At 40.4% G+C, this 23,559-nt stretch overlaps 2 protein-coding genes and 1 long non-coding RNA gene across 6 annotated transcripts in view; 2 read left to right on the forward strand and 1 right to left on the reverse strand.

The window, feature by feature from the left end:
- REG4 (regenerating family member 4) overlaps window positions 1-23,559 on the forward strand; it is a 112,220-nt gene that overhangs the window by 13,539 nt on the left and 75,122 nt on the right. The window contains exon 1 of one of the 4 annotated variants that reach the window (XR_014052522.1): window positions 2,794-3,232. The exons of the other annotated variants lie outside the window; for them this stretch is intronic. The gene's annotated coding sequence lies outside the window, so the exon portion shown is untranslated. Of the gene's footprint in view, window positions 1-2,793; window positions 3,233-23,559 lie in introns of those variants that run through there. 4 annotated transcript variants of the gene reach the window in all.
- LOC145504811 (uncharacterized) lies at window positions 495-2,373 on the reverse strand. The gene is made up of 3 exons (XR_014052527.1): window positions 2,310-2,373; window positions 2,033-2,220; window positions 495-1,332 (listed from the first exon to the last, which is right to left on the reverse strand). It is a non-coding gene; the product is annotated as an uncharacterized LOC145504811 (long non-coding RNA).
- LOC145504806 (disintegrin and metalloproteinase domain-containing protein 30-like) lies at window positions 2,371-4,969 on the forward strand. The gene has a single exon (XM_081486130.1). The coding sequence runs from the start codon at window positions 2,599-2,601 to the stop codon at window positions 4,735-4,737; it is 2,139 nt and encodes a 712-aa protein (XP_081342256.1). The 5' UTR covers window positions 2,371-2,598; the 3' UTR covers window positions 4,738-4,969.

Below are 23,559 nucleotides of genomic sequence, written 5' to 3' on the forward strand. Positions count from 1 at the left end.
ATAAGGCCTTCTTGAGCTGTGCTAATATGGCAGCTAGTAACCACATGTGGCTATTTAAATATAAATTCTTTAAAATTTCAAATTGAGTTGAAATTCAGCTGTTCAGCCACAATAGCCATATTTCAAGTGTTCAATAAACACAGGTGGTTAGTGGCTACAATACTGAACAGCTGTAACATTTCTATCATTGCAAAAAAATCCCTCCAAGAGACTGTAGTTGTAAATGAGATGTCCGATTAGGAAGCCCTGACACTGCTTCTCCCACTACAAACCAACAAAATACTCTGTGAGGACTCCAGAACACAATTAAAAACATCTGCTCCCCAGATGAGCATGAAGTGAACTGCACGGAAGATGAAAACGGATTTGTTTCATCACTATTCACGTTCTCTCATCTCATCTCTTATCCTTCCAAAATTCATAGCCCCCACACCAACTGCCATCCTTATACACATGATGTCTTCTATTCGAAAGAAAACCCTCAACTTTCATCCTTTCTTGGTATTGTAGGGGAAAGAATAAGTTTATTGAAATCACATGTAGGTTGGAGATAAAGGAAAGGCTTGCATTTTCTACTCTATGTCACTTAGGATTGTTTCCACCTTTTACAATACATACATATAATTTTGTATGTAAGAAGAAATAGGACAAAGCAGGCTATTTCCACAAAGCTTTGTGTTAACAGATGTTGCAGAGGTTAGCTCCAAGATAATACCGTAGCAATAGGAGCTTCAGAATTAGTGTTTCAATCAAGACATACTCCAGTGGCCTAAAGGCAAATGGTATACATATGAAAATGATGATAAAATAGAATGAATATAGAAGATCTCAATTGTCCTCCACAATTTAGGCTGATGGGCACTTCAGAACATCAACCAGATTGACAGACTGAAGAAACTGTGATTTTTGGTTTCCAACCTAAATTAGGAGCTCAACACACTAGGTGAAACTTTCATTTATCCCTAGTCAGTTCTCTGCTCCGTTCTCCCCTTCTTCATGTCCTTTACCCCCACTGCCTCTCAGCTCAGCAACTGACATGACTGGGAACCTAAACCTTTAGACAGACCCTCCCTTACTGTCTGCTAATTATACTCAGGGCTTTGCCTGCCAACCAGGTCATATCCACAGTACACAGGCCTCCTCCTTTGCCACCCCCTGAGGGAGGCTGTTACAAGGCATTCCCCATCCTCTGCTGGAAGCTTAGCAGGGCTGTGTTCTGGCGCTTTCTCACAGCACAGGAGAATGGCACCTTAAAAATCTCCATTTCCTGAGAAGAGCTTGTCATATTTCTCCTCCATAGGTAAGTTGACTTGCTTTGATGTTTTCTTCTTCCTTGAGTGTCAAGACCAAAATACAGAAGCCAGAAATGGGAATATTCTTTTTAATTCTTGCTTCTTTCATTTAGGAGAATTCATTCAATCATATAAATCAAGCAGAGGCTGCTTTATTCCTATTTTTTGAAGCTGTCCACTTCTGTCCCTCCCCAGAATGACAGCAGAGGTAACTGGTAAACATTACGTGTTGTGTGTGGGTCAGGCGGACCGGGTTGTGTGTGGCAACAGTGCCACATAGTAACACCATCAGAGCAAAAGTAGAGTTTCAGTTCCCTCGTGTGTGAAGTATGGATGATAAGCATTATCATCTGCACACTAGGCTTTTTTGTGAAGAGTTAATGGACTGATTCATAAGAAGAGCTGAGAACAGTGGAGGGTACACAATAAGCCTTCCAGAAATACTATGTATTTTATGGAACTGCATGCCATTTTCTGTTCCATAGACAACATCATTTGTCTGGATTGTTACAAGATCATCTAACTAGTCTCCAGATACAAGCCCCGTCTTATTTTTTGACCTTTCCCTGTAATACAACTGGAATTGATTTTAGTCTTCCTGTATTCTCCTAGTATTTGACTGTTCCTATATTCTACATCCAAAGCACACCCACACCAAAAAGCATGCCGATCTCTGGCATCCTAAGGACACACAGCAGAAAAAGCCACTAGGTAAAATGAACTTAGAAACGTCCGCTTGCCTGAAGCCAGGTGGGGGGCGGGGATATGAGTCAGCTCTGATTTTCCCAGGCTCTGGTCGTCCTCTGGCTGACTCCAGGAATCCTTTGCTGCAAGAAACTCCCCGTGAACACTGAAAATGGTGTAATGGTGAGGTGGGCACAGCACCTGTGAAACAGCCGAATCAGCCCATGGAAAAATCAGGTGTGTCCTGAGGCCAATAGAAAAAAAAAATAGCCCAAGATACAGTCAGCCTTTGTCAAGCTCTCTGTTGTTCTTACTCTTTAGTCCTTTTCCAACCTGCTCTCTGCCTCCTCCCACCAGCGTGCAAGCAGCCTTCCTTGGATTCTTCCACGTGCGCACAACGGCACCGCCCAGAAAACGAACTAGATGCGTTGGGCGGGGCTTGCAGCTGCAGGGGAAATCAGCTAGCCTCAGCCTGACCCAGCTTGGCCCAGGGCCGCGCTCCCACGCACCTGCGAGCTCCGCACGTACGCATTGCTCCCGGCGCCTCTAGCGGAGGTTCCTGCAAGGCTGACTCGCAAGGCCACAGTGGCAGGGACTGACTCACTGGGGAAGAGGCTGTGCCATGAGGTCAGTGAGGACCTGCCTCTCCCAAGGCCAGTCGCTAGTCCTGGTGGTGCTCCTGGTTGACTCTCTTGGCAAGGATTTGATTTTTCACCCTGAGTTGGGCTTTGACTCCTATGAAATCACCATTCCCAAGAAGCTGAGCTTCTGTGGAGGGGAGCAGGGAGTGGCCAGGCACGTGTCCTACCTCCTGCAGGTAAAAGGCAAGAACCGTGTCCTTCATCTGTGGCCCAAGAGGTTTCTGTTGCCCCGGAATCTGCAGGTTTTCTCCTTCACAGAACAGGGGAGACTCTTGGAAGATCACCCTTATATACCCAACGACTGCAATTATATGGGCTTGGTTGAAGGAAATCAGGATTCTGAAGCTACGATAAGTACATGCATGGGAGGTCTCTGGGGCATCCTGAAAATTGATTCCAATCATTACCAAATCGAGCCCCGCAAGGCTTCTTCCAATTTTGAACACGTGGTGTATCTCCTGGAGAAAGAGGAGGAATTTCCCTATGATTCCTGTGACTCCACTAATGATGAAACAGAGCAGATGCCCCAGCATGAGAACATGGCTCCGATACCGGAATTTACTGAGTCATATATGCACCAAAAGTACTTGGAATTAGCCCTGGTCTTTGATAACAGTAGGTATTTATATCTGAACTCCAATCTTACTCAAGTCATAAATGATGCCATTCTTCTGACTTCAATTGCAGACTCTTACTTTCAAGATGTCCGTATGAGAATACAACTGTTAGCTGTTGAAGTATGGACAGACAGAGACAAAGTAGCACTTAATTTCCCAGAGTTGTCACAAGTTTTACGCCAGTTTGTGCAGTACAGGTCACGTGACCTACATCTTCGGGTTTCGGCAGATTGGGCACACCTGTACGTTCACAAAAAGTTTAAGGATGCACTTGGTCATCACTGGGGAAGTGCATGTAGTATGATGCCTTCTGGATCTACAAGTTCTATGCTAGATAGAAACATCCTTGGACCCGCCACTTGGACCGCTCATGTTCTGGGCCATAGTGTGGGAATGACCCATGATGACAAATACTGCCAGTGTAAGGGTAGGCATGGTTGTATCATGGGCACTGGACGAACTGGGTTTAGTAATTGCAGTTATGCCGAATTTTATTCACATGTAAGTTCAGGATTAAACTGTCTAAATAATCTCCCAGGCCTAGGCTATGTGGTTAAGAGATGTGGAAACAAAATTGTGGAAGAGAATGAGGAATGTGATTGTGGTTCAGGAGAGGAGTGTAAAGGAGATAGGTGTTGTCAACCAGATTGTAAATTCAAACAAGGTGCCAGCTGTAATATTGGACTTTGCTGTCATGACTGTCAATTTCGTCCATCTGGATACATGTGTCGAGTGGAAGAAAATGAATGTGACCTTGCAGAGTACTGCAATGGGACCTCAGCTTTCTGTCCAAGTGATACTTATAAGCAGGATGGAACCCCTTGCAAGTACAGGTCCCGTTGTGTCAGAAAGGGCTGCCGATCCAGGACTATGCAGTGCCAAAACATTTTTGGGGCTGATGCTTTGGGGGCTCCTCTTCAGTGCTATGATGCAGTTAATGTAATAGGTGATCAATATGGGAACTGTGGTATTTTAGGAGTTCGTGAGTATGAGCAGTGTCCCAAAGAAAGGTCCTTATGTGGCAGGCTACAGTGTATAAATGTCGAAACCCTCCCTGATATGCCAGATCACACTATCCTAATATCCACTCATCTGCATGAAGAAAATCTCATGTGCTGGGGCATTGGCTATCATCTAGCCATGGTACCTATGGGGTTACCTGACCTGGGTGTGATAAATGATGGTACCTCCTGTGGTAAGGAGCGGGTATGTTTTAATAGAAATTGTGTGAATAGCTCAGTCCTGAAATTTGACTGTTTCCCTGAGAAGTGCAACCGCAGAGGAGTTTGCAACAGTAACAGAAACTGCCACTGCACGTATGGTTGGGCCCCTCCATTCTGTGAGGAGGTAGGATATGGAGGAAGCATTGACAGTGAGCCCCCAGGACCACTAAGGACAAACATGCCCATCTCTCTTCAAGTTGTGGTTCTTGTATTAATGCGCCTTATTTTCTTAATTATCTCAGTGATTGTTGTATTTTACAGGAAAATCATAAGAATCTAATCCAAAGAGAAAGAAATACCACGCTTTAACCCTGAAACAAGGCAGAAAAAGAAAAAAACACCAAAAAAGTAATCAGGCCATCTATAGTCACTCTACTTTTATTACACATGGTCATAAATTGAACAAGCTTCTCATTTATCCAAACCAATCTTCCTTCCTCTTTCAATTTATCTTATCTAATTTTTTGAGGTTTTGATAAGGAAATAAATGGTATTATTCATTTGGAATCAAATCAATGCATTTTGCTTTCCTACTTCACTTTCCCTTTAGTGTCTGTTCAGGTTTTGAATATCCTTAAAAGAATGCCCTAGGAGCTTTTCTGAACACTCTCATTGTGAGTTTCATAGAATTACAGTGGCTATCAGGGCAAAATCCTGTCTCTCAGTTCCCAGCAAACAAAGCCATTGTCTCCCTTTCCCTCTGCTTCCCTCACTGTCATCAGTAAGAATCATCTGTGTCTGTGCTCCCCACTAATCTATAAATATTGATTGCCATATTTTATATATGTATATATATATATATATATATATATATATATATACATATAGAAAGTGATAGTTTACAAGGGGAGTCCCTCAGTTAAGGATCTTCCTCTGTTACAGTGACTGTGCGGTTTGCTCTTTAGAAATCAGGTCTTTGACTCAGTGTTTGGGTTGGCTTCAGTTGGGTTGAGGACTCTAATCTATCATAACTCCTGCATTGTACCACAGTCTACAAATGATGACAAGACCTGGCAGTATCCTGTGGGCAAGGCCCTTAACAGAAGTCTGTGCTTTGGGTTTCTGCTTGCAGGGACAAGACTTTTGTAAATGTGTGCTGGGGGACATCTGGCCTTAGGTTTGCCACACCCCTAAAGAGAGCAGAGGGCAGTGAGGAACACCTTTCATCCCAAGTACACCCATGTCTGCCTCCAAGCACCCGTCTGCCTGGTGCTTTGGCTGGGAGGAGAGGAAGACTGAGTGGCCCCTTCAGAGGAGTCAGTGACCACCTCTTGGTCATCATCCCAGCCCATTGACAGCTGAAGTGTTTCTGTCTTGTTTTGGGCTGAACCCTCCCGCTGTTCCCTTAGCTTCCGCAGGGTTCATCCTTCCCCAGGCAGCACTGCAGCTCAACTATACTTCACTTCAGACTCTTCTTTTCTTAGCTACATAGTTCTTCTGACTAAAGATGTCATGGGACGTTCATGATAAAGAGTAAGCCCCAAGTACTTGGGGATTCTTCTTACTCAGGGGAGAAAGACCAAGATAACCCCATTCTTGTGATTATAATTTTAACATTTATCAAGCTTGACCATCAGAAAATGTCCTTAAAAATCAAGCACTTCTAGTTATAACTGCAATACTGATAATGGTGGCTACCATTTATTGTGACTTGACTGTGTGGCAGGCAATGTTCTTAGCACTTCATCAGTGTTAACGTGCATAGTCCTGAATATAGCTCTGTGAGGTAGGTATTATTATTTTACAGTTTTCCAAAAAACAAATTGAGGGAAACAATGTTGATGTTTGGCTGAAACCAACACAATTTTGTAAAGCAATTATCCTTCGATTAAAAATTAATTAATTAATTTAAAAAAGAACTTTTTAAATATTACAGATCTGTAATGATATTATCAAGAGAGCATTATGTGAATATCAGGAAATTGAATTTAGCAAGAAGGATTTATTTAGAAACTATAAGGATATTTTATTGCTGTTGTTATAATTGCTAGGTTGTATCTGACTCTTTGTGACCCCATGGGCTATAACCCACCAGATTCCTCTGATCATGGAATTTCCCAGGTAAGAGGAGTGGGTTGCCGTTTCCTTTCCCAGGGGATCTTCCCAACTCAGGGATCAAACCCGCATATCCGCCATTGGCACGTGTATTCTTTAGCACTACACCCTAGTAAATTAAAAAATTTTTTTAATTGTGATATATCATATTAACCATTTTTCCTACCATATTGAGGAATAATTGACAAATTATTATACAATATTAACATATTACAACAAATTATTATATACAATATTAACATATTTATGTTGTACAATGTGATGATTTTATATGCATAAACATTTTAGAATAACTACCAAGATCAAATAATTAACACCTCCATCATCTCACATAGTTAAATTGTTTTAAGGAAGTCTGAATGCCTACATCTGGTCCCATCACTTCATGGGAAATAGATGGGGAAACAGTGGAAACAGTGTCAGACTTTACTTTTTTGGGCTCCAGAATCACTGCTGATGGTGATTACAGCCATGAAATTAAAAGACGCTTACTCCTTGGAAGGAAGGCTATGGCCAACCTAGATAGCATATTTAAAAGCAGAGACATTACTTTGCCAACAAAAGTACGTCTAGTCAAGACTATGGTTTTTCCAGTGGTCATGTATGGATGTGAGAGTTGGACGGTGAAGAAAGCTGAGCGCCGAAGAATTGATGCTTTTGAACTGTGGTGTTGGAGAAGACTCTTGAGAGTCCCTTGGACTGCAAGGAGATCCAATCAATCCATCCTAAAAGAGATCAATCCTGGGTGTTCATTGGAAGGTCTGATGTTGAAGCTGAAACTCCAATACTTTGGCCACCTCATGCGAAGGGTTGACTCATTGGAAAAGACCCTAATGCTGGGTAGGATTGGGGGCGGGAGAAGGGGACGACGGAGGATGAGATGGTTGGATGGCATCACCGACTTGATGGATATGGGTTTGGGTAGACTCCGGGAGTTGGTGATGGACAGAGAGGCCTGGCGTGCTGCAATTCATGGGGTCGCAAAGAGTCGGACACGACTGAGCGACTGAACTGAACTGAACTGAATGCCTACAAGCAACTCAACAAATATCAGGTATAAAATGCTGTATTACGAAGTATGTTTGCCATGCTGTACATTAGATCTTCAGAACTTATTTTATTTATAACTGAAAGATGATACTTTTGACTTATATCTACCCATTTTCCCCTCTACTCTGCCCCTGGAAACCACCATGCTATTTGGTTTCTACGACTATGGCATTTTGTTTTGTTTTATATTTCACAAATTAGTCATACTGTATAGTGCTTGTATATCTCTGTGTTTCTTTTCACCTGGCATAATGCCCCCTAGATTCAGTCATGGTTTTCCAAATGAAGGATTTCTCTTTCCAGTAGTTTATTGTTGGCGTACAGAAACACAACTCTTTTTTAGAAGTATAAAATGTCCCAGTAAATACAAATAGGGATCCCAAGTGGCTAGGTGGTAAAGAATCCACCCACAATACAGGAGACTCAGGTTTGCTCCCTGGGTCAGGAAGATACGCTGGAGAAGGCAATGGCAACCCACTCCAGTATCCTTGTCTGGGAAATCTCAAGGACAGAGGATTCTGGAGGGCTACAGTCCATGGGGTCTCAAAAGAATCTGACACGACTTATTGACTAAACAACAACAACAAATACAAAGGAGAAAAACTTTGTGATTTGGGGTTAAGCAAAGATTTGTATTCAGACTGAAGTTGAAGAAAGTGGAGAAAACCAATAGACCATTCAGGTATGACCTAAATCAAATCCCTTATGACTATACAGCAGAAGTGAGAAATAGATTTAAAGGACTACATCTGATACACAGAATACCTGATGAACTATGGATGGAGGTTTGTGACATTGTGCGGGAGACAGGAATCAAGACCATCCCCAAGAAAAAGAAATGCAAAAAAGCAAAATGGCTATCTGAGGAGACTGTACAAATAGCTGTGAAAAGAAGGGAAGCGAAAAGCAAAGGGGAAAAGGAAAGATATTCCCATTTGAATGCAGAGTGCCAAAGAATAGCAAGGAGAGATAAGAAAGCCTTCCTCAGCAATCAATGCAAAGAAATAGAGGAAAACAACAAAACGGGAAAGACTAGAGATCTCTTCAAGAAAATTAGAGATACCAAGGGAACATTTCATGCAAAGATGGGCTCGATAAAGGACAGAAATGGTAGGGACCTAACAGAAGCAGAAGATATTAAGAGGTGGCAAGAATACACAGAAGAATTGTACAAAAAAGTTCTTCACGACCCAGACAATCACGATGGTGTGATCACTCACCTTGAGCCAGACATCCTGGAATGTAAAGTCAAGTGGGCCTTAGAAAGCATCACTATGAACGAAGCTAGTGGAGGTGATGGAATTCCAGTTGAGCTATTTCAAATCCTAAAAGATGACACTGTGAAAGTGCTGCACTCAATATGCCAGCAAATCTTGAAAACTCAGCAGTGGCCACAGGACTGGAAAAGGTCAGTTTTCATTCCAATCCCAAAGAAAGGCAATGCCAAAGAATGCTCAAAGTATGGCACAATTGCACTCATCTCACACGCTAGTAAAGTAATGCTTAAAATTCTCCAAGCCAGGCTTCAGCAATAAGTGAACCGTGAACTTCCAGATATTCAAGCTGGAAGTTTTAGGAAAGGGAGAGGAACCAGAGATCAAATTGCCAACATCTGATAGATCACCAAGAAAGCAAGAGAGTACCAGAGAAACATCTACTTCTGCTTCATTGACTATGCCAAAGTCATTGACTGTGTAGATCACAATAAAGTGTGGAAAATTCTGAAACAAATGGCAATACCAGACCACCTGACCTGCTTCTTGAGAAACCTGTATGCAGGTCAGGAAGCAACAGTTAGAACTGGAAATGGAACAACAGACTGGTTCCAAGTAGGAAAAAGAGTACGTCAAGGCTGTATATTGTCTCCCTGCTTATTTAACTTATATCCAGAGCACATCATGAGAAACGCTGGGCTGGAGGAAGCATAAGCTGGAATCAAGATTGCGGGGAGAAATATCAATAACCTCAGATATGCAGATGACACTATCCTTATGGCAGAAATTGAAGAAGAACTAAAGAGCCTCTTGATGAAAGCGGAGAGTGAAAAAGTTGGCTTAAAGCTCAACATTCAGAAAACTAAGATCATGGCAACTGGTCCTATCACTTCATGGCAGATAGGTGGGGAAACAGTGGAAACAGTGGCTGACTTTATTTTTCTGGGCTCCAAAATCACTGCAGATGGTGATTGCAGCCATGAAATTAAAAGATGCTTACTCCTTGGAAGAAAAGTTACGACCAACCTAGACAGCGTATTAAAAAGCAGAGACATTACTTTGCCAACAAAGGTCTGTCTAGTCAAGGCTATGGTTTTTCCAATGGTCATGTATGGATGTGAGAGTTGGACTATAAAGAAAGCTGAGCACCGAAGAATTGATGTTTTTGAACTGTGGTGTTGGAGAAGACTCTTGAGAGTCCTTTGGACTGCAAGGAGATCCAACCAGTCCATCCTAAAGGAGATCAGTCCTTGGGTGTTCATTGGAAGGACTGATGTTGAAGCTGAAATTCCAATACTTTGGCCACCTGATGTGAAGAGCTGACTCATTGGAAAAGACCCTGATGCTGGGAAAGTTTGAGGGCAGGAGGAGAAGGGGACGACAGAGGATGAGATGGCTGGATGGCATCACTGACTCAATGGACATGGGTTTGGGTGGACTTAGGGAGTTAGTGATGGACAGGGAGGCCTAGCGTGCTGCAGTTCATGGGGTCGCAAAGAGTTGGGCATGACTGAGCGACTGAACTGAACTGAACTGAAAGATTTGTAAGACATTACACCAAAAGCATAAGCCATAATTGAAAAAAAAAATTGAACTTCGTTGAATTAAAAACATTTATGTTTCAAAAAAACATTATGAGAAGGAAAATACAAATGACAGACTGGCAGGAAATGTTTGCGAACCATTTATCTGATAAAGCACTTCTATTTACAAAATATAAAGAATTATTTTAACTCAATGATAAAGAGCAACCCAGTTTTAAAGATCAGCTGAAGGCTTGGACAAAAACACATGCAAAGGTACTCAATGTCATTAGTTACTGTTGTTGTTGTTTAGTCACTAAGCATGTCTGACTTGTTTGCAACCACATGGACTGTAGCCTGCCAGGCTCCTCTGTCCACAGGATTTATCAGGCAAGAATACTGGAGTGGGTTGCCATTTCCTTCTCCAGGGGATCTTCCTGATCCAAGGATCAAATCCATGTCTTCTGCATTGCAGATACACTAGTTATTAGGGAAGTACAAATTAAAACCACACTAAGATATCACTTTACATCATCTAATGGGGTTATGTTTTTTTAAAAAGACAATACCAGGTGTTGCTAAGAATGTGAGAAACCAGACCCTCATACATTTCTGATTGGAATGTAAAATGATATATACACTCTGGAAAACACTTTGACAGTTTCTTAAAAGTCAAATGTAGCCTTACCAAATGATCTAGTACCTCCATTCCTATGAAAATCTTCAAGAGAAATGAAAATATAGGTTCACACAAGATTTGTTTGGGAATGTTCAGAGAAGCATTGTTCATAAGAGCCAAAAACTGTAAACAACTCAAATTCCCATCAACTGATCAATGGATAAGCAAATGTGGTATTTCTATACAAAGGAATTCCTCTCAGTAATAAAAGGCAAGAAAATCTGATACAAGTTAAAACATAAATGAACTTCAAAAACATTATACTAAGGGAAAGAAGCCAGTTGTAATAGAATATATGTTATCTTATCCAATTTATACAAAATATACAGAAAAGATTTATAGACAGAAAGCAGAGGTTGCTTGAGGTTTGGGGAAGGAGTAGAAATTGACTGCAGAAGAATCAAATGAGGAGGGAAATTGAGGTAAGGAAAATATTATAAAACTGGACTATGTTGATGGTTTCACAACTCTATGAATTTACTAAAAATCATTGAATCATACATTTATAATGAGTGAATGCTATTAAATGTAAATTTAAATTTAAAAAGGACCTATATATGAAAGCAACTTAAGTGTCCATCAACAGATATATAGACAAAGAGGATGTGGTACTTATACATATATATAATACGTATACATACGTATAGATAGATAGATAGAATAGAATATTGCTTAGACATAAAAAATGAATATTTGACATTTGCATGTTCTGCTGAGAGATTTATAGTCTGCTGAAAGACTTACTTTCAGTTTCAGGTTCAGAGGATTGGCTGGAAAAATAAGCAATCTGCACTTTAGTAAGTAAGAAATAAGGAGGTTTATCATGTTAATAGTAAGTTATAGTATGAGGACAAGTAATATGGTAAGAGATACATATATACATTGCCAAATTAGGAAAACAATTCCCAAAGTAGTATTTGTTGCAATTGTTCAGTTGCTCAGTGATGTCCAACTCTTTGTGACCCTATGAACCAGGCTTCCCTGTCCTTCACCCTCTCCCAGAGTTTTCTCAGACCCATGTCCATTGAGTCTGTGATGCCATCCAACCATCTCATCCTCTGTTGTCCCCTTCTCCTCCTGCCCTCAATCTTTTCCAGCACCAGGGTCTTTTCTAATGAGTTAGCTCTTTGCATCAGGTGATCAAAGTATTGGAGCTTCAGCTTCAGCATCATTCCTTCCAATGAATATTCAGGGTTGATTTCCTTTAGGATTGACTAGTTTGATCTCCTTGCTGTCCAAGGTACTCTCAAGAGTCTTCTCCAACACCACAGTTTGAAAGCATCAATTCTTCAGCACTCAGCCTTCTTTATGGTCATATTCTCCCATCCATGCATGACTATTGAAAAAACTGTAGCTTTGACTATATGGACCTTTGTTGGCAAGTGAAGTCTCTGCTTTTAAATATACTGTCTAGGTTTGTCATAGATTTTCTTCCAAGCAGTAAGCATCTTATAATTTTGTGACTGCAGTCACCATCCGCAGTGATTTTGGAGGCCAAGAAAATAAAGTCTGTCATTGTTACCATTGTTTCCCCATCTATTTGCCATGAAATGATGGACTGGATCCCATGATCTTAGTTTTTTGAATGTTGAGTTTCAAGTCATCTTTTTTCACTCTCCTCTTTCACCTTCATCAAGAGGATCTTTTAGTTCCTCTTCACTTTCTGCCGTTAGAGTCGGATCATCTGCATATCTGAGGTTGTTGATATTTCTCCCAGCAATCTTGATTCCAGGTTGTGAGTCATCCTGCCTAGCATTTCACATGATTTACTCTGCATATAAGTTAAATAAGCAGGGTGATAATATACAGCCTTGACATAATCCTTTCTCAATTTTGAACCATGCCTGGTTCCATGTCTGGTTCTAACTGTTGCTTCTTGACCCGCATACAAGTTTCTCAGGAGACAGGTAAGGTGGTCTGGTCTTCTCATCTCTTTAAGAATTTTCCACAGTTTGTTTTGATCTATACAATCAAAGGCTTTAGCATAATCAATGAAGCAGAAGTAGATTTTTTGGCACTCCCTTGCTTTTTCTATGATCCAACAGATGTTGGCAATTTGATCTCTGTTTCCTCTGTGTTTTCTAAATCCAGTTTGTACATCTGAAAGTTCTCAGTTCACTTACTGCTGAAGCCTGGCTTGAAGGATTTTCAGCATTACCTTGCTAGCATGAGAAATGAGCACAATTGTATGGTAGTTTGAACATTATTTGGCATTGCTTTTCTTTGGGATTGAAATGGAATCTGATTTTTTCCATTCCTGTGGCTACTGCTGAGTTTTCCAAACTTGTTGAATATTAAGTGCAGCAGTTTAACAGTATCATCTTTTAGGATTTGAAATAGTTCAGCTAGAAATTCACTAGCTATGTTCATAGCAATGCTTCCTAAGGCCCACTTGACTTCACACTCTAGGATGTCTGCTTCTAGGTGAATGACCACGCCAAAGTGGTTCCCCGGTCATTAATACCTTTTATGTATAGTTCTTCTATGTATTCTTGCCACTTCTTATTAATCTACTTTGCTTCTATTAGGTCTTTGCCATTTCTGTCCTTTATCATGCCCATCTTTGCATGAAATGGTTCCTTAGTATCTCCAATTTTCTTAAAGAGATTTCTAGTCTTTCCCCTTCTATTATTTTCTTCTGTTTTTCTTTGCATTGTTCACTTGAGAAAGCTTTCTTATCTCTCCTTGCTATTCTCTCGAACTCTGCTGCTGTCTCGTTTCAGCTTCTCCTTTGTCCTTGGATGTGGGGTATCTTTTTTTTGTGTGTGTGTGTTCCAACACCCTCATGCTGATGGTTATTCAGCTAGTTGTGATTTTGATGTTATTGCAGGAAAAGATGACCGCACAATGTATACATTATCATGTGTAAAATAGAGAGCTAGTGGAAGGCTGCTATATAACAGAAGGAGTCCAGCCTGGCACTCTGAAATGACCTAGAGGGGTGGGAAGGGAGGAGGGAGGGAGGCTCCAGAGAGAGGGCATATATACAAAATTATAGCTAATTTATGTTGTACAGCAGAAACCAACACAGCATTTAAAGCAATTATCCTCCAATTAAAAACAAATAAATAAACAAATATACAAAGAACTCATTCAAATCAACATAAAAATAAACAATTAAAAGACCGGCAGAGGACTCAAATAGACATTTTTCCAGAGAAGACATAAGATGGCCAACAGACACAAGAAAAGATACTCAACATCACTAATCATCAAGGAAATGCAAATCAAAACCACGAGATACCACCTCACACCTATCAGAATGGCCATCATCATAAAGACAACAAATAACAAGTATTGATGATGATAATGTGGAGAAATGGGTACCCTTGTGCACTGTTGGTGAAATTGTAAATTGATACAGCTGCTGTGAAAAACAGGATGGAGCTTTCTCAAAACATTAAAAATCGAACTGTCATGTAATCCAGCAATTTCAGTCTGGGTATATACCCCAAAAAGACAAAAACACTAATTCAAAAAGATATATAGATTCGAATGTTTATTGCAGCATCATTTACAATAGCCAAGATATGGAAGCAATCTAAGTATTCATCAATAGATGAATAGTAAAAAAGAAAAGATGTATATACATGTATACAGTGGAATATGACTCAGCTCTAAAAAGAATGAGATCGTGCCATTTGCAACAACATGGATAGATATAGAGGATATGCTAAGTGATATAAGTCAGGCAGAGAAAGACAAATACCACATGATCTCTCTTGTACGTGAAGTCTAAAAAACAAAACATGAGAACAAAACAAAATTAAAATAGACCTATAGATACCGAGGACAAACGGGTAGTGGCCAGAAGGAAGGGAATGAGAGGTGGACAGTATAGGTGAAGGAAATTAAGAAGTATAAAGCTCAATTATATAATATATAAGTCACAGGGATGCAATGTACAGCATAAGAAATATTGTCAGTATTAATGTACTACTTTGTACGGGGACAGATGGTTACTAGACTTATCATGTGATCTTTTCATGATGTTTGTAAATTGTGTAGTGTACCTGAAAGTGACATAATATTGTACATCAACAATAGTTTTCTAAAAAGAACAATAGCATGGTATTGGCATATAAATAAGTAGGTAAGTGGAAGTGTGGCACCCCACTCCAGTACTCTTGCCTGGAAAATCCCATGGACGGAGGAGCCTGGTAGGCGGCATTCTATGGGGTCGCAAAGAGTCGGACACGACTGAGCAACTTCACTTTCACTTTTCACTTTCATGCATTGGAGAAGGAAATGGCAACCCACTCCAGTGTTCTTGCCTGGAGAATCCCAGGGATGGCGGAGCCTGGTGGGCTGCCGTCTATGGGGTCGCACAGAGTAGGACACGACTGAAGCGACTTAGCAGCAGCAGCAGCATGGAGAACTCAGAAGTAGATCATAGTCTATAAAAATTGATATGTGATAATGACATATCAAATTAGTAAGAAAGTATAATTAAAAAAATAACCAATGCTGGCACAATTAGATATCTATTCATCTGGAAGGAAATAATGTGGGACATTTTCCTCTTCATACTCAAAAAAAAAAACCTCTAAATGGATTTAAACCTTACATATAAATTTTTTAATTTAAAAATTTTAAACTTTCAAGAAAATTTAACAAAGTATATCTATAATGGTGACTTAGTAACACATTTTTCAACTAACACTGGACATCCAAGAAATGTAAAGAATAAAAGGATGTATTTGATACCACTGGGGAGAGTCAGACACGACATAGCCACTAAACAGCAATAACAATTTGATAATAATTAAGCCTTTCAAGTTTTCTTTTCATTTAGCTTTTTTTTTTTTTTTTTTTGATGTGGACCATTTTTAAAGTCTTTATTGAATTTGTTACAAAACTGCTCCTGTTTTATATTTTTTGGTATTTTGGTTCTGAGGCATCTGGAATCTTATTTTCCCCACCAGAGATCAAACCTGCACCCCCTGAATTGGAAGGAGAAGTCTAAACCACTGGACCACCAGGAAAGTCCCCTTCCATTTATTCTACATGTTATATCTCTTTATTTGTTAAGAATTTTTATTTTTTGTACATAGACTTGGAATCTTCTGACCTTGATAAACTTAAAAATTAATACTAATAATTTTAAGGTTTCTTAGAATTTTCTATATACCTGTTTTCTGCAAACAGACAGTTTTATTTCATTTCCCACACTTTATTTTATTTTATTTCTCTTTGAAAGCGTTAGTTACTCTGTCATACCTGACTCTTTGCCACAGCCTGGACTGTAGCCTGCTGGGCTCCTTTGTCCTTGGAATTCTACAGGCAAGAATACTAGAGTAGGTTGCCATTCCCTTCTCCAGGGGATCTTCCCGACCCAGGGATCAAATCCAGTTCTCCTGCATAGCAGGCAGATTCTTTACCATCGGAGCCACCAGGGAAGCCCTTTATTTCTCTTTATTTTTCCCCATTGGCTAAGGTCCCCAGAATAGTATTAAATAGATGTGATGATAGCAGACATCCTTACATTGTTCCCTATCTTTGGTGGAAAGCTTGCAGCACTGTATCTTTAGCCGTGGTATTATCTGTATGTTCTTCATAGGAACCTTTTGTCAGATTGAAGAAAGTTCATCTTATTCCTAGTTGTGAAGAGTTTCTTTCTAAAAGTATCAGTGAGTTCTGGTGTTGTTGAATGCTTTTTCTTCATCTATTGAAATGATTTGTGTAACATTTTACTTCATTATGTTAATAGAGTGAGTAATATTGATTAGTTTTCAAATGTTGAACAAACTTTGCAATTACGGATAAATCAGGCTTGCTCTGGATGTGCTTATTATACCCCCTCAGATATGTCTGGATTTGATTTGCTAATAATTGTAGCGGATTTTTCATATGTGTGTTTGAGAAATAATTGTGTATAATGTTTTTTCTTATAGATGAGTCAGGAAGTTTCTTCCCTCTCTATTCTCTGAAATGATTTATATAATATTTCCATCATTTCTTCCTTAAGTAAATGGAAAAATTCAATAAGAACATCTGGGCATGAATTTCATTCTGTTTTAGGTTTTTATTTATTATGAATGCAACTTCTTTCATATACAGAGGAAAATTACTATTATATATTTCTTCTGGTCATTTTTGCTGAATTATATTTTTCAAGAGATTTGTCCATTTTATTTGTTGTTGCATTTATGGGCATGAAGTTGTTCATTGTAATTTTTATCCTTTTAATATATATAGAATTTATCACCTTTTAAATTCTTGATTAATTTGCTAGCTGTTCATCAGTTGTGTTCATCTTTTCCAAAACCAAATTTTTTTATTTTTCTGTTGTTTATTTCCGATTTTATTGATTTCTGCTCTTTATTATCTTTTTTGCTCCACTTACTTTGTGTTTAACTTGACTGTCTTTTTCTACGTTCTTAAGGTGGAAATTTACATCGTCTTTAAAGCTTTCTTATTTATGTTTATGTTTTTATATTTAATATAAACATTTAAAGCTATATATTTCCTTCTAGTTGCCTCTTTAGTTGACCCCACAAATTTGAGTATATTGTGTTTTTATTTTCATTAAATTTGAATTATTTTTCAGTTTTTTTGTGATTTATTTTTTGACCAGGTATTATTTAGCAGAATATTATTTTAAGCTTTGATAAGGCTAGTCTAGAATAGGTTTTATTCTAAAGCATGGTACTTATTACTAAGGTACTGCCTTTCTGGTGAGTACCTGGTGTGCTAATGAGGTATTAATGAGATCTCCCCACACCCTGGATGGACAGTAACTTCAACAATTATTTACCAACACTGCTGGACCTCAAATACCTCTGATCTATACTCAACCACTCTCTGTTAAGCCTCAGCCAGTCTTTTCCTGTACAGGGACAGCCTAATCCTTGGTAAAGTGTTTACATGAAACACCCACATGTATTTTGAGGCCACCTCTCTGCACAGCCTCTTGGTCCCTTCTTTGCTTGAGGAAGGGGGCATGTGGCGAAGGATGTGGGAGGCTTCCAGGAGCTGAGAGAGGCCTCCGGCTGGTGGCCAGCATGAAAATGGAAATCTCAGCTCCATAATCACAAAGAATTAAACTCAGCTGACAACCTAAATGATCTTGGGAATGACTTCTTTCCCAGAAATCCAGAAAGAAACAATACCTGGATAACAACCTAATTTTAACCTATGAGACTTCAGGCAGAGGGCTCAGCTAACCCATTCCTGGACTTTTGACTCATCAAAACTGTGAGATAATAAAAAGTTTTGCTTAAGCTTTAAGTTTGTGGTAATTTGTTATGCAACAATAGGAAATGAAGCAAATATAAAATAAAAAAAGACCTTAGAGTGGTCACAAGTACTAGATGATGGGGAAGGGATGCCTATATGCTGAGTTGAATTGGGTCTGTTTCTTCCTCAGCTGATTAGTGTGGTCTATTAAGATGAGCAACTGTACACAGATTTGGCACCAGGTGGGTCCTGTGGAAGAATCAATCATGTGATATAGAGTAGACAAGAACACCTTAAATTTGACATCACTCTCCTATTGCAAGAGTCAATAAAAGATTCATGAGAGTCTAAATATTTATTCTCTTTTTAATAAGTTAATATGCAGAAACAAAAGAGACTGGGGGAAAAAGTCAGAGTTACCATAGGAAAACAGTTTACAGTTTCATCATGTGTGTTTGGTTGGAGAGAAGTGGTAAATGCTTTCTTTTCACGGGCTAGTCCTGAATCTGGGAAGATGTCAGAGCTCTGGATTTAGAGGACATTTCCTGGGGTTGCTGATTAGTTATGTCTTCTGGAGCTTGAAACATAAGTGGTGTATTTTCATAGCCACTACATATCCTCCTATGTTTGCATTACGCAAAGCCAGAATTGAATAAACCCTAGAAGGTCTGGGTATTTCTCTTTCCTCACTCATCTCAGGAAACGGCCTCAGATGGACTTCCCCGGTGGTTTAGTGGTAAAGAATCCACCTACAATGCCGGAGAAGTGGAGACGCAGATTCTATCCCTGTGTCGGAAAGATCCCTTGGAGGAGGAAGTGGAAATCCACTTCATTAATATTGCCCAGAAAACCCCATGGACAGAGGAACATGGCCGGCTACAGTCCATGAGGTTGCAAAGAGTTGGACGTGACTAAGCAACTAAACAGCAACAGCCCTCGGCAGAAGGCCTGGAGGAAGATTTACAGTGTACATTTGTGGCTGCATTGCAGAGTTCATTCCTTCTCAGAGAAACTGAGTCTCCTCTCAGTCAAGGAGTTCCAAGTCTAAGAACAGGAAGAGAGGTCACAGTTCAGTTCAGTTCAGTTGCTCAGTCGTGTCTGACTCTTTGCAACCCCATGAGGTGCAGCACGCCAGTCCTCCCTATCCAACATCAACTCCTGGAGCCCACCCAAACTCATATCCATTGAGTCAGTGATGCCATCCAACCATCTCATCCTCTGTCATCCCCTTCTCCTCCTGCCCTCAATCTTACCCAGCATCAGGGTCTTTTCCAATGAGCCAGCTCTTTGCATCAGGTAGCCATTGGAGTTTCAGCTTTAACATCAGACCTTCCACTGAACACCCAGGACTGATCTCTTTTAGGATGGACTGGCTGGATCTCCTTGCAGTCCAAGGGACTCTTAAGAGTCTTCTCCAACACCACAGTTCAAAAGCATCAATTCTTCGGTGCTCAGCTTTCTTTATAGTCCAACTCTCACATCCATACATGACTACTGGAAAGACCATACATAGCCTTGACTAGACAGACCTTTGTTGACAAAGTAATGTCTCTGCTTTTTAATATGCTGTCTAGGTTGGTCATAACTTTCCTTCCAAGGAGTGAGCATCTTTTAACTTCATGGCTGCAATCACCATCTGCAGTGATTTTGGAGCCCAGAAAAATAAAGTCAGCCACTGTTTCCACTGTTTCCCCATCTATTTGCCATGAAGTGATGGGACCAGATGCCATGATCTTAGTTTTCTGAATGTTGAGCTTTAAGCCAACTTTTTCACTTTCATCAAGAGGCTCTTTAGTTCCTCTTCACTTTCTCCCATAAGGGTGGTGTCATCTGCATATCTGAGGTTATTGATATTTCTCCCCGCAATCTTGATTCCAGCTTATGCTTCCTCCAGCCCAACGTTTCTCATGATGTACTCTGCATATAAGTTAAATAAGCAGGGAGACAATATACAGCCTTGACATACTCCTTATCCTATTTGGAACCAGTCTGTTGTTCCATGTCCAGTTCTAACTGTTGCTTCCTGACCTGCATACAGGTTTCTCAAGAGGCAGGTCAGGTGGTCTGGTACTCCCATCTCTTTCAGAATTTTCCACACTTTATTGTGATCCACACAAAGACTTTGGCATAGACAATAAAGCAGAAATAGATGTTTTTCTGGAATTCTCTTGCTTTTTTGATGATCCATCGGATGCTGGCAATTTGATCTCTGATTCCTCTGCCTTTTCTAAAACCAGCTTGAACATCTGAAGTTCATGGTTCACGTATTGCTGAAGCCTGGCTTGGAGAATTTCAAGCATTGCTTTACTAGCGTGTGAGATGAATGCAACTGTGCGGCACTTTGAGCATTCTTTGGGATTGGAATGAAAACTGACCTTTTCCAGTCCTGTGGCCACTGCTGAGTTTTCCAAACTTGCTGATATATTGAGTGCAGCACTTTCACAGCATCATCTTTCAGGATTTGAAATAGCTCAACTGGAATTCCATCACCTCCACTAGCTTTGTTCGTAGTGATGCTTTCTAAGGTCCACTTGACTTCACATTCCAGGATGTTTGGCTCTCGGTGAGTGATCACACCATTGTGATTAACTGGGTCATGAAGATCTTTTTTGTACAGTTCTTCTGTGTATTCTTGCCAGCTCTTCTTAATATCTTTTGCTTCTATCAAGTCCATACCATTTCTGTCCTTTATTGAGCCCATCTTTGCATAAAATGTTCCCTTGATATATCTAATTTTCTTGAAGAGCTCTCTAGTCTTTCCCATCCTATTGTTTTCTTCTAGTTTTTTGCATTGATCGCTGAGGAAGGCATTCTTATCTCTCCTTGCTATTCTTTGGAACTCTGCGTTCAGATGGGAATATCTTTCCTTTTCCCCCCTTGCTTTTCACTTCTCTTCTTTTCCCAGCTATTTGTAAGGACTCCTCAGACAACCATTTTGCTTTTTTGCATTTCTTTTTCCTGCATTTCTTGATCCCTGTCTCCTGTACAATGTCACTATCCTCTGTCCATAGTTCATCAGGCACTCTGTTTATCAGATCTAGTCCCTTAAATCTATTTGTCACTTTCACTGTACAATCATAAGGGATTTGATTTAGGTCATACCTGAATGGCTTAGTGGTTTTCCCCACTTTCTTCGATTTAAGTCTGAATTTGGCAATAAGGAGTTCATGATCTGAGCCACAGTCAGCTCCCGGTCTTGTCTTTGCTGACTGTATAGAGCTTCTCCATCTTTGGCTGCAAAGAATATAATCAATCTGATTTCGGTGTTGACCATCTGGTGATGTCCATGTGTAGAGTCTTCTCTTGTGTTTTTGGAAGAGGGTGTTTGCTATGACCAGTGTGTTCTCTTGGCAAAACTCTATTAGCCTTTGCCCTGCTTCATTCTGTACTCCAAGGCCAAATTTGCCTGTTACTCCAAGTGTTTCCTGACTTCCTACTTTTGCATTCCAGTCCCCTATAATGAAAAGGACATCTTTTTTGGGTGTTAGTTCTAAAAAGTCTTGTAGGTCTTCATAGAACCGTTCAACTACAGCTTCTTCAGGATTACTGGTCAGGGCATAGGCTTGGATTACTGTGATATTGAACGGTTTGCCTTGGAAATGAACAGAGATCATTCTGTCATTTTTGAGATTGCATCCAAGTACTGCATTTCAGACTCTTTTGTTGACTGTGATGGCTACTCCATTTCTTCTAAGGGATTCCTACCCAGAGTAGTAAATAAAATGGTCATCTGAGTTAAATTCACCCATTCCAGTCCATCTTAGTTCGCTGATTCCTAGAATGTCGACATTCACTCTTGCCATCTACTGTTTGTCCACTTCCAATTTGCCTTGATTCATGGACCTAACATTCCAGGTTCCTATGCAATATTGCTCTTTGCAGCATCGGACCTTGCTTCTATCACCAGTCACATCCACAATCGGGTGTTGTTTTTGCTTTGGCTCCATCCCTTCATTCTTTTTGAAGTTATTTCTCCTCTGGTCTCCAGAGAGGTCACAGATTCTACTTTAATGACTCAATCAGGTTGCTGTTGCCTCAACCGGTTTTTCTAATTATTATGTAAATCAAACCATTTTGAAGTAGTGCCTGCCTGCTTAGTCGCTTCAGTTGTGTCTGACTCTTTGTGACCCTACAGATCTCCAGTAGCCCACCAGGCTCCTCTGTCCATAGGATACTCAGGCAAAAATACTGGAGTGGTTTGCCATGCCCTCTTTTAGGAGATCTTCCCCACCCAGGAATCCAACCCATGCCTCTTATGTCTCCTGCAGTAGCAGGGGGTTCTTTACAACCTGGGAATTAGGCTTCTTGTTTATTTTGCTCCTAGGGACTGTATGATGTTTAATCACCACCACATATCCCTGTTCCTCCAGGTAGTTACTCCCACCTTGTCTCTAGGGGGTTAAGTACCTCCACCTGCCCTGTGTTCCTCCAGAATCCTATTATTCCCATTAACATCATGGATGTTGGAAGCCAAATCTGTGGTAGCATCTCCCACCATCACCACCAGCCTACAGACAATTCAACCACAAGGCCTTGTTCTGTATACCAGTGGTCTTCTCATCCATGCATATCTTATTGCCTTGGTGGGAGGCAAAGAAACAGATAATACCGCTACACAGACCTCCTGAGAGTTGGGACTGGGGAAGAGGGGCCACTGAAATAACAGAAGGATGCAGCTACTGTCAGAGGCTCAGTACCAGAGCAGGGATAGAGAGGGATAAACTGATTCCACTCTCTTCTCACTTTCCAGCCTCCCTCTGGTGCCTTCCATTGGCCAAACCTAACTGAGAGCCTGCAAACAAGGGAGTCCAGGGCATGCATCCTGAAGGAGAACAGACTTCAGTGTCAAAAAGCAGGACAGAGATGCATGGAGAGCAAATGGTGGAGATGATGAGAGTGAAACAACAGAAGAATACCAGCTAATACATTAGGTAGCACTAATATTCTAGGCATTGTTCTATGCATTTTACATGTGTTGGATGAGTTTAATCATCAGCAAACCCTGTAGGGTAGAATGAGTACTATCCCTGACTTAGCATTGAGAAGACGGAGTCTAAGTTCTCCCACCATCTGCTCACATTCAGAAAAGAAAATCCAGCATAAATCACTAAACCAGGAGTCAGTGTGTTGGGGTTTGCAATTGTCATTCCAACAGACATGTTATAAAAGGCAAGCTATTTCTGGCTTTTCAGATTTGACCCTGAAAGGTCAGGTAGCATTGGGCCTGGGGCAATCATGTTCAATTATGTGTTGAGCATACAAAGAATGCCAAGCTAAGGGAGGAAGCAAAAGATACCCAAAAGGAACCACAGACCATTGGACGACCTTGGAGTCAGTATCTGCATCAACCACTAATGGCTTCTTATTTCCCCAGCGAGCCCACAAGGCCTAACCATGCTTTA

This window comes from Giraffa tippelskirchi, chromosome 5 (assembly GCF_054371585.1).
Source record: "Giraffa tippelskirchi isolate mGirTip1 chromosome 5, T2T-mGirTip1v1.2.pri, whole genome shotgun sequence".
NCBI lineage: Eukaryota > Metazoa > Chordata > Mammalia > Artiodactyla > Giraffidae > Giraffa > Giraffa tippelskirchi.

Excerpts from the sequence above, each read along its gene's own strand:
- LOC145504806 (XM_081486130.1), top strand. The coding sequence starts at position 2,599 with ATGAGGTCAGTGAGGACCTGCCTCTCCCAAGGCCAGTCGCTAGTCCTG.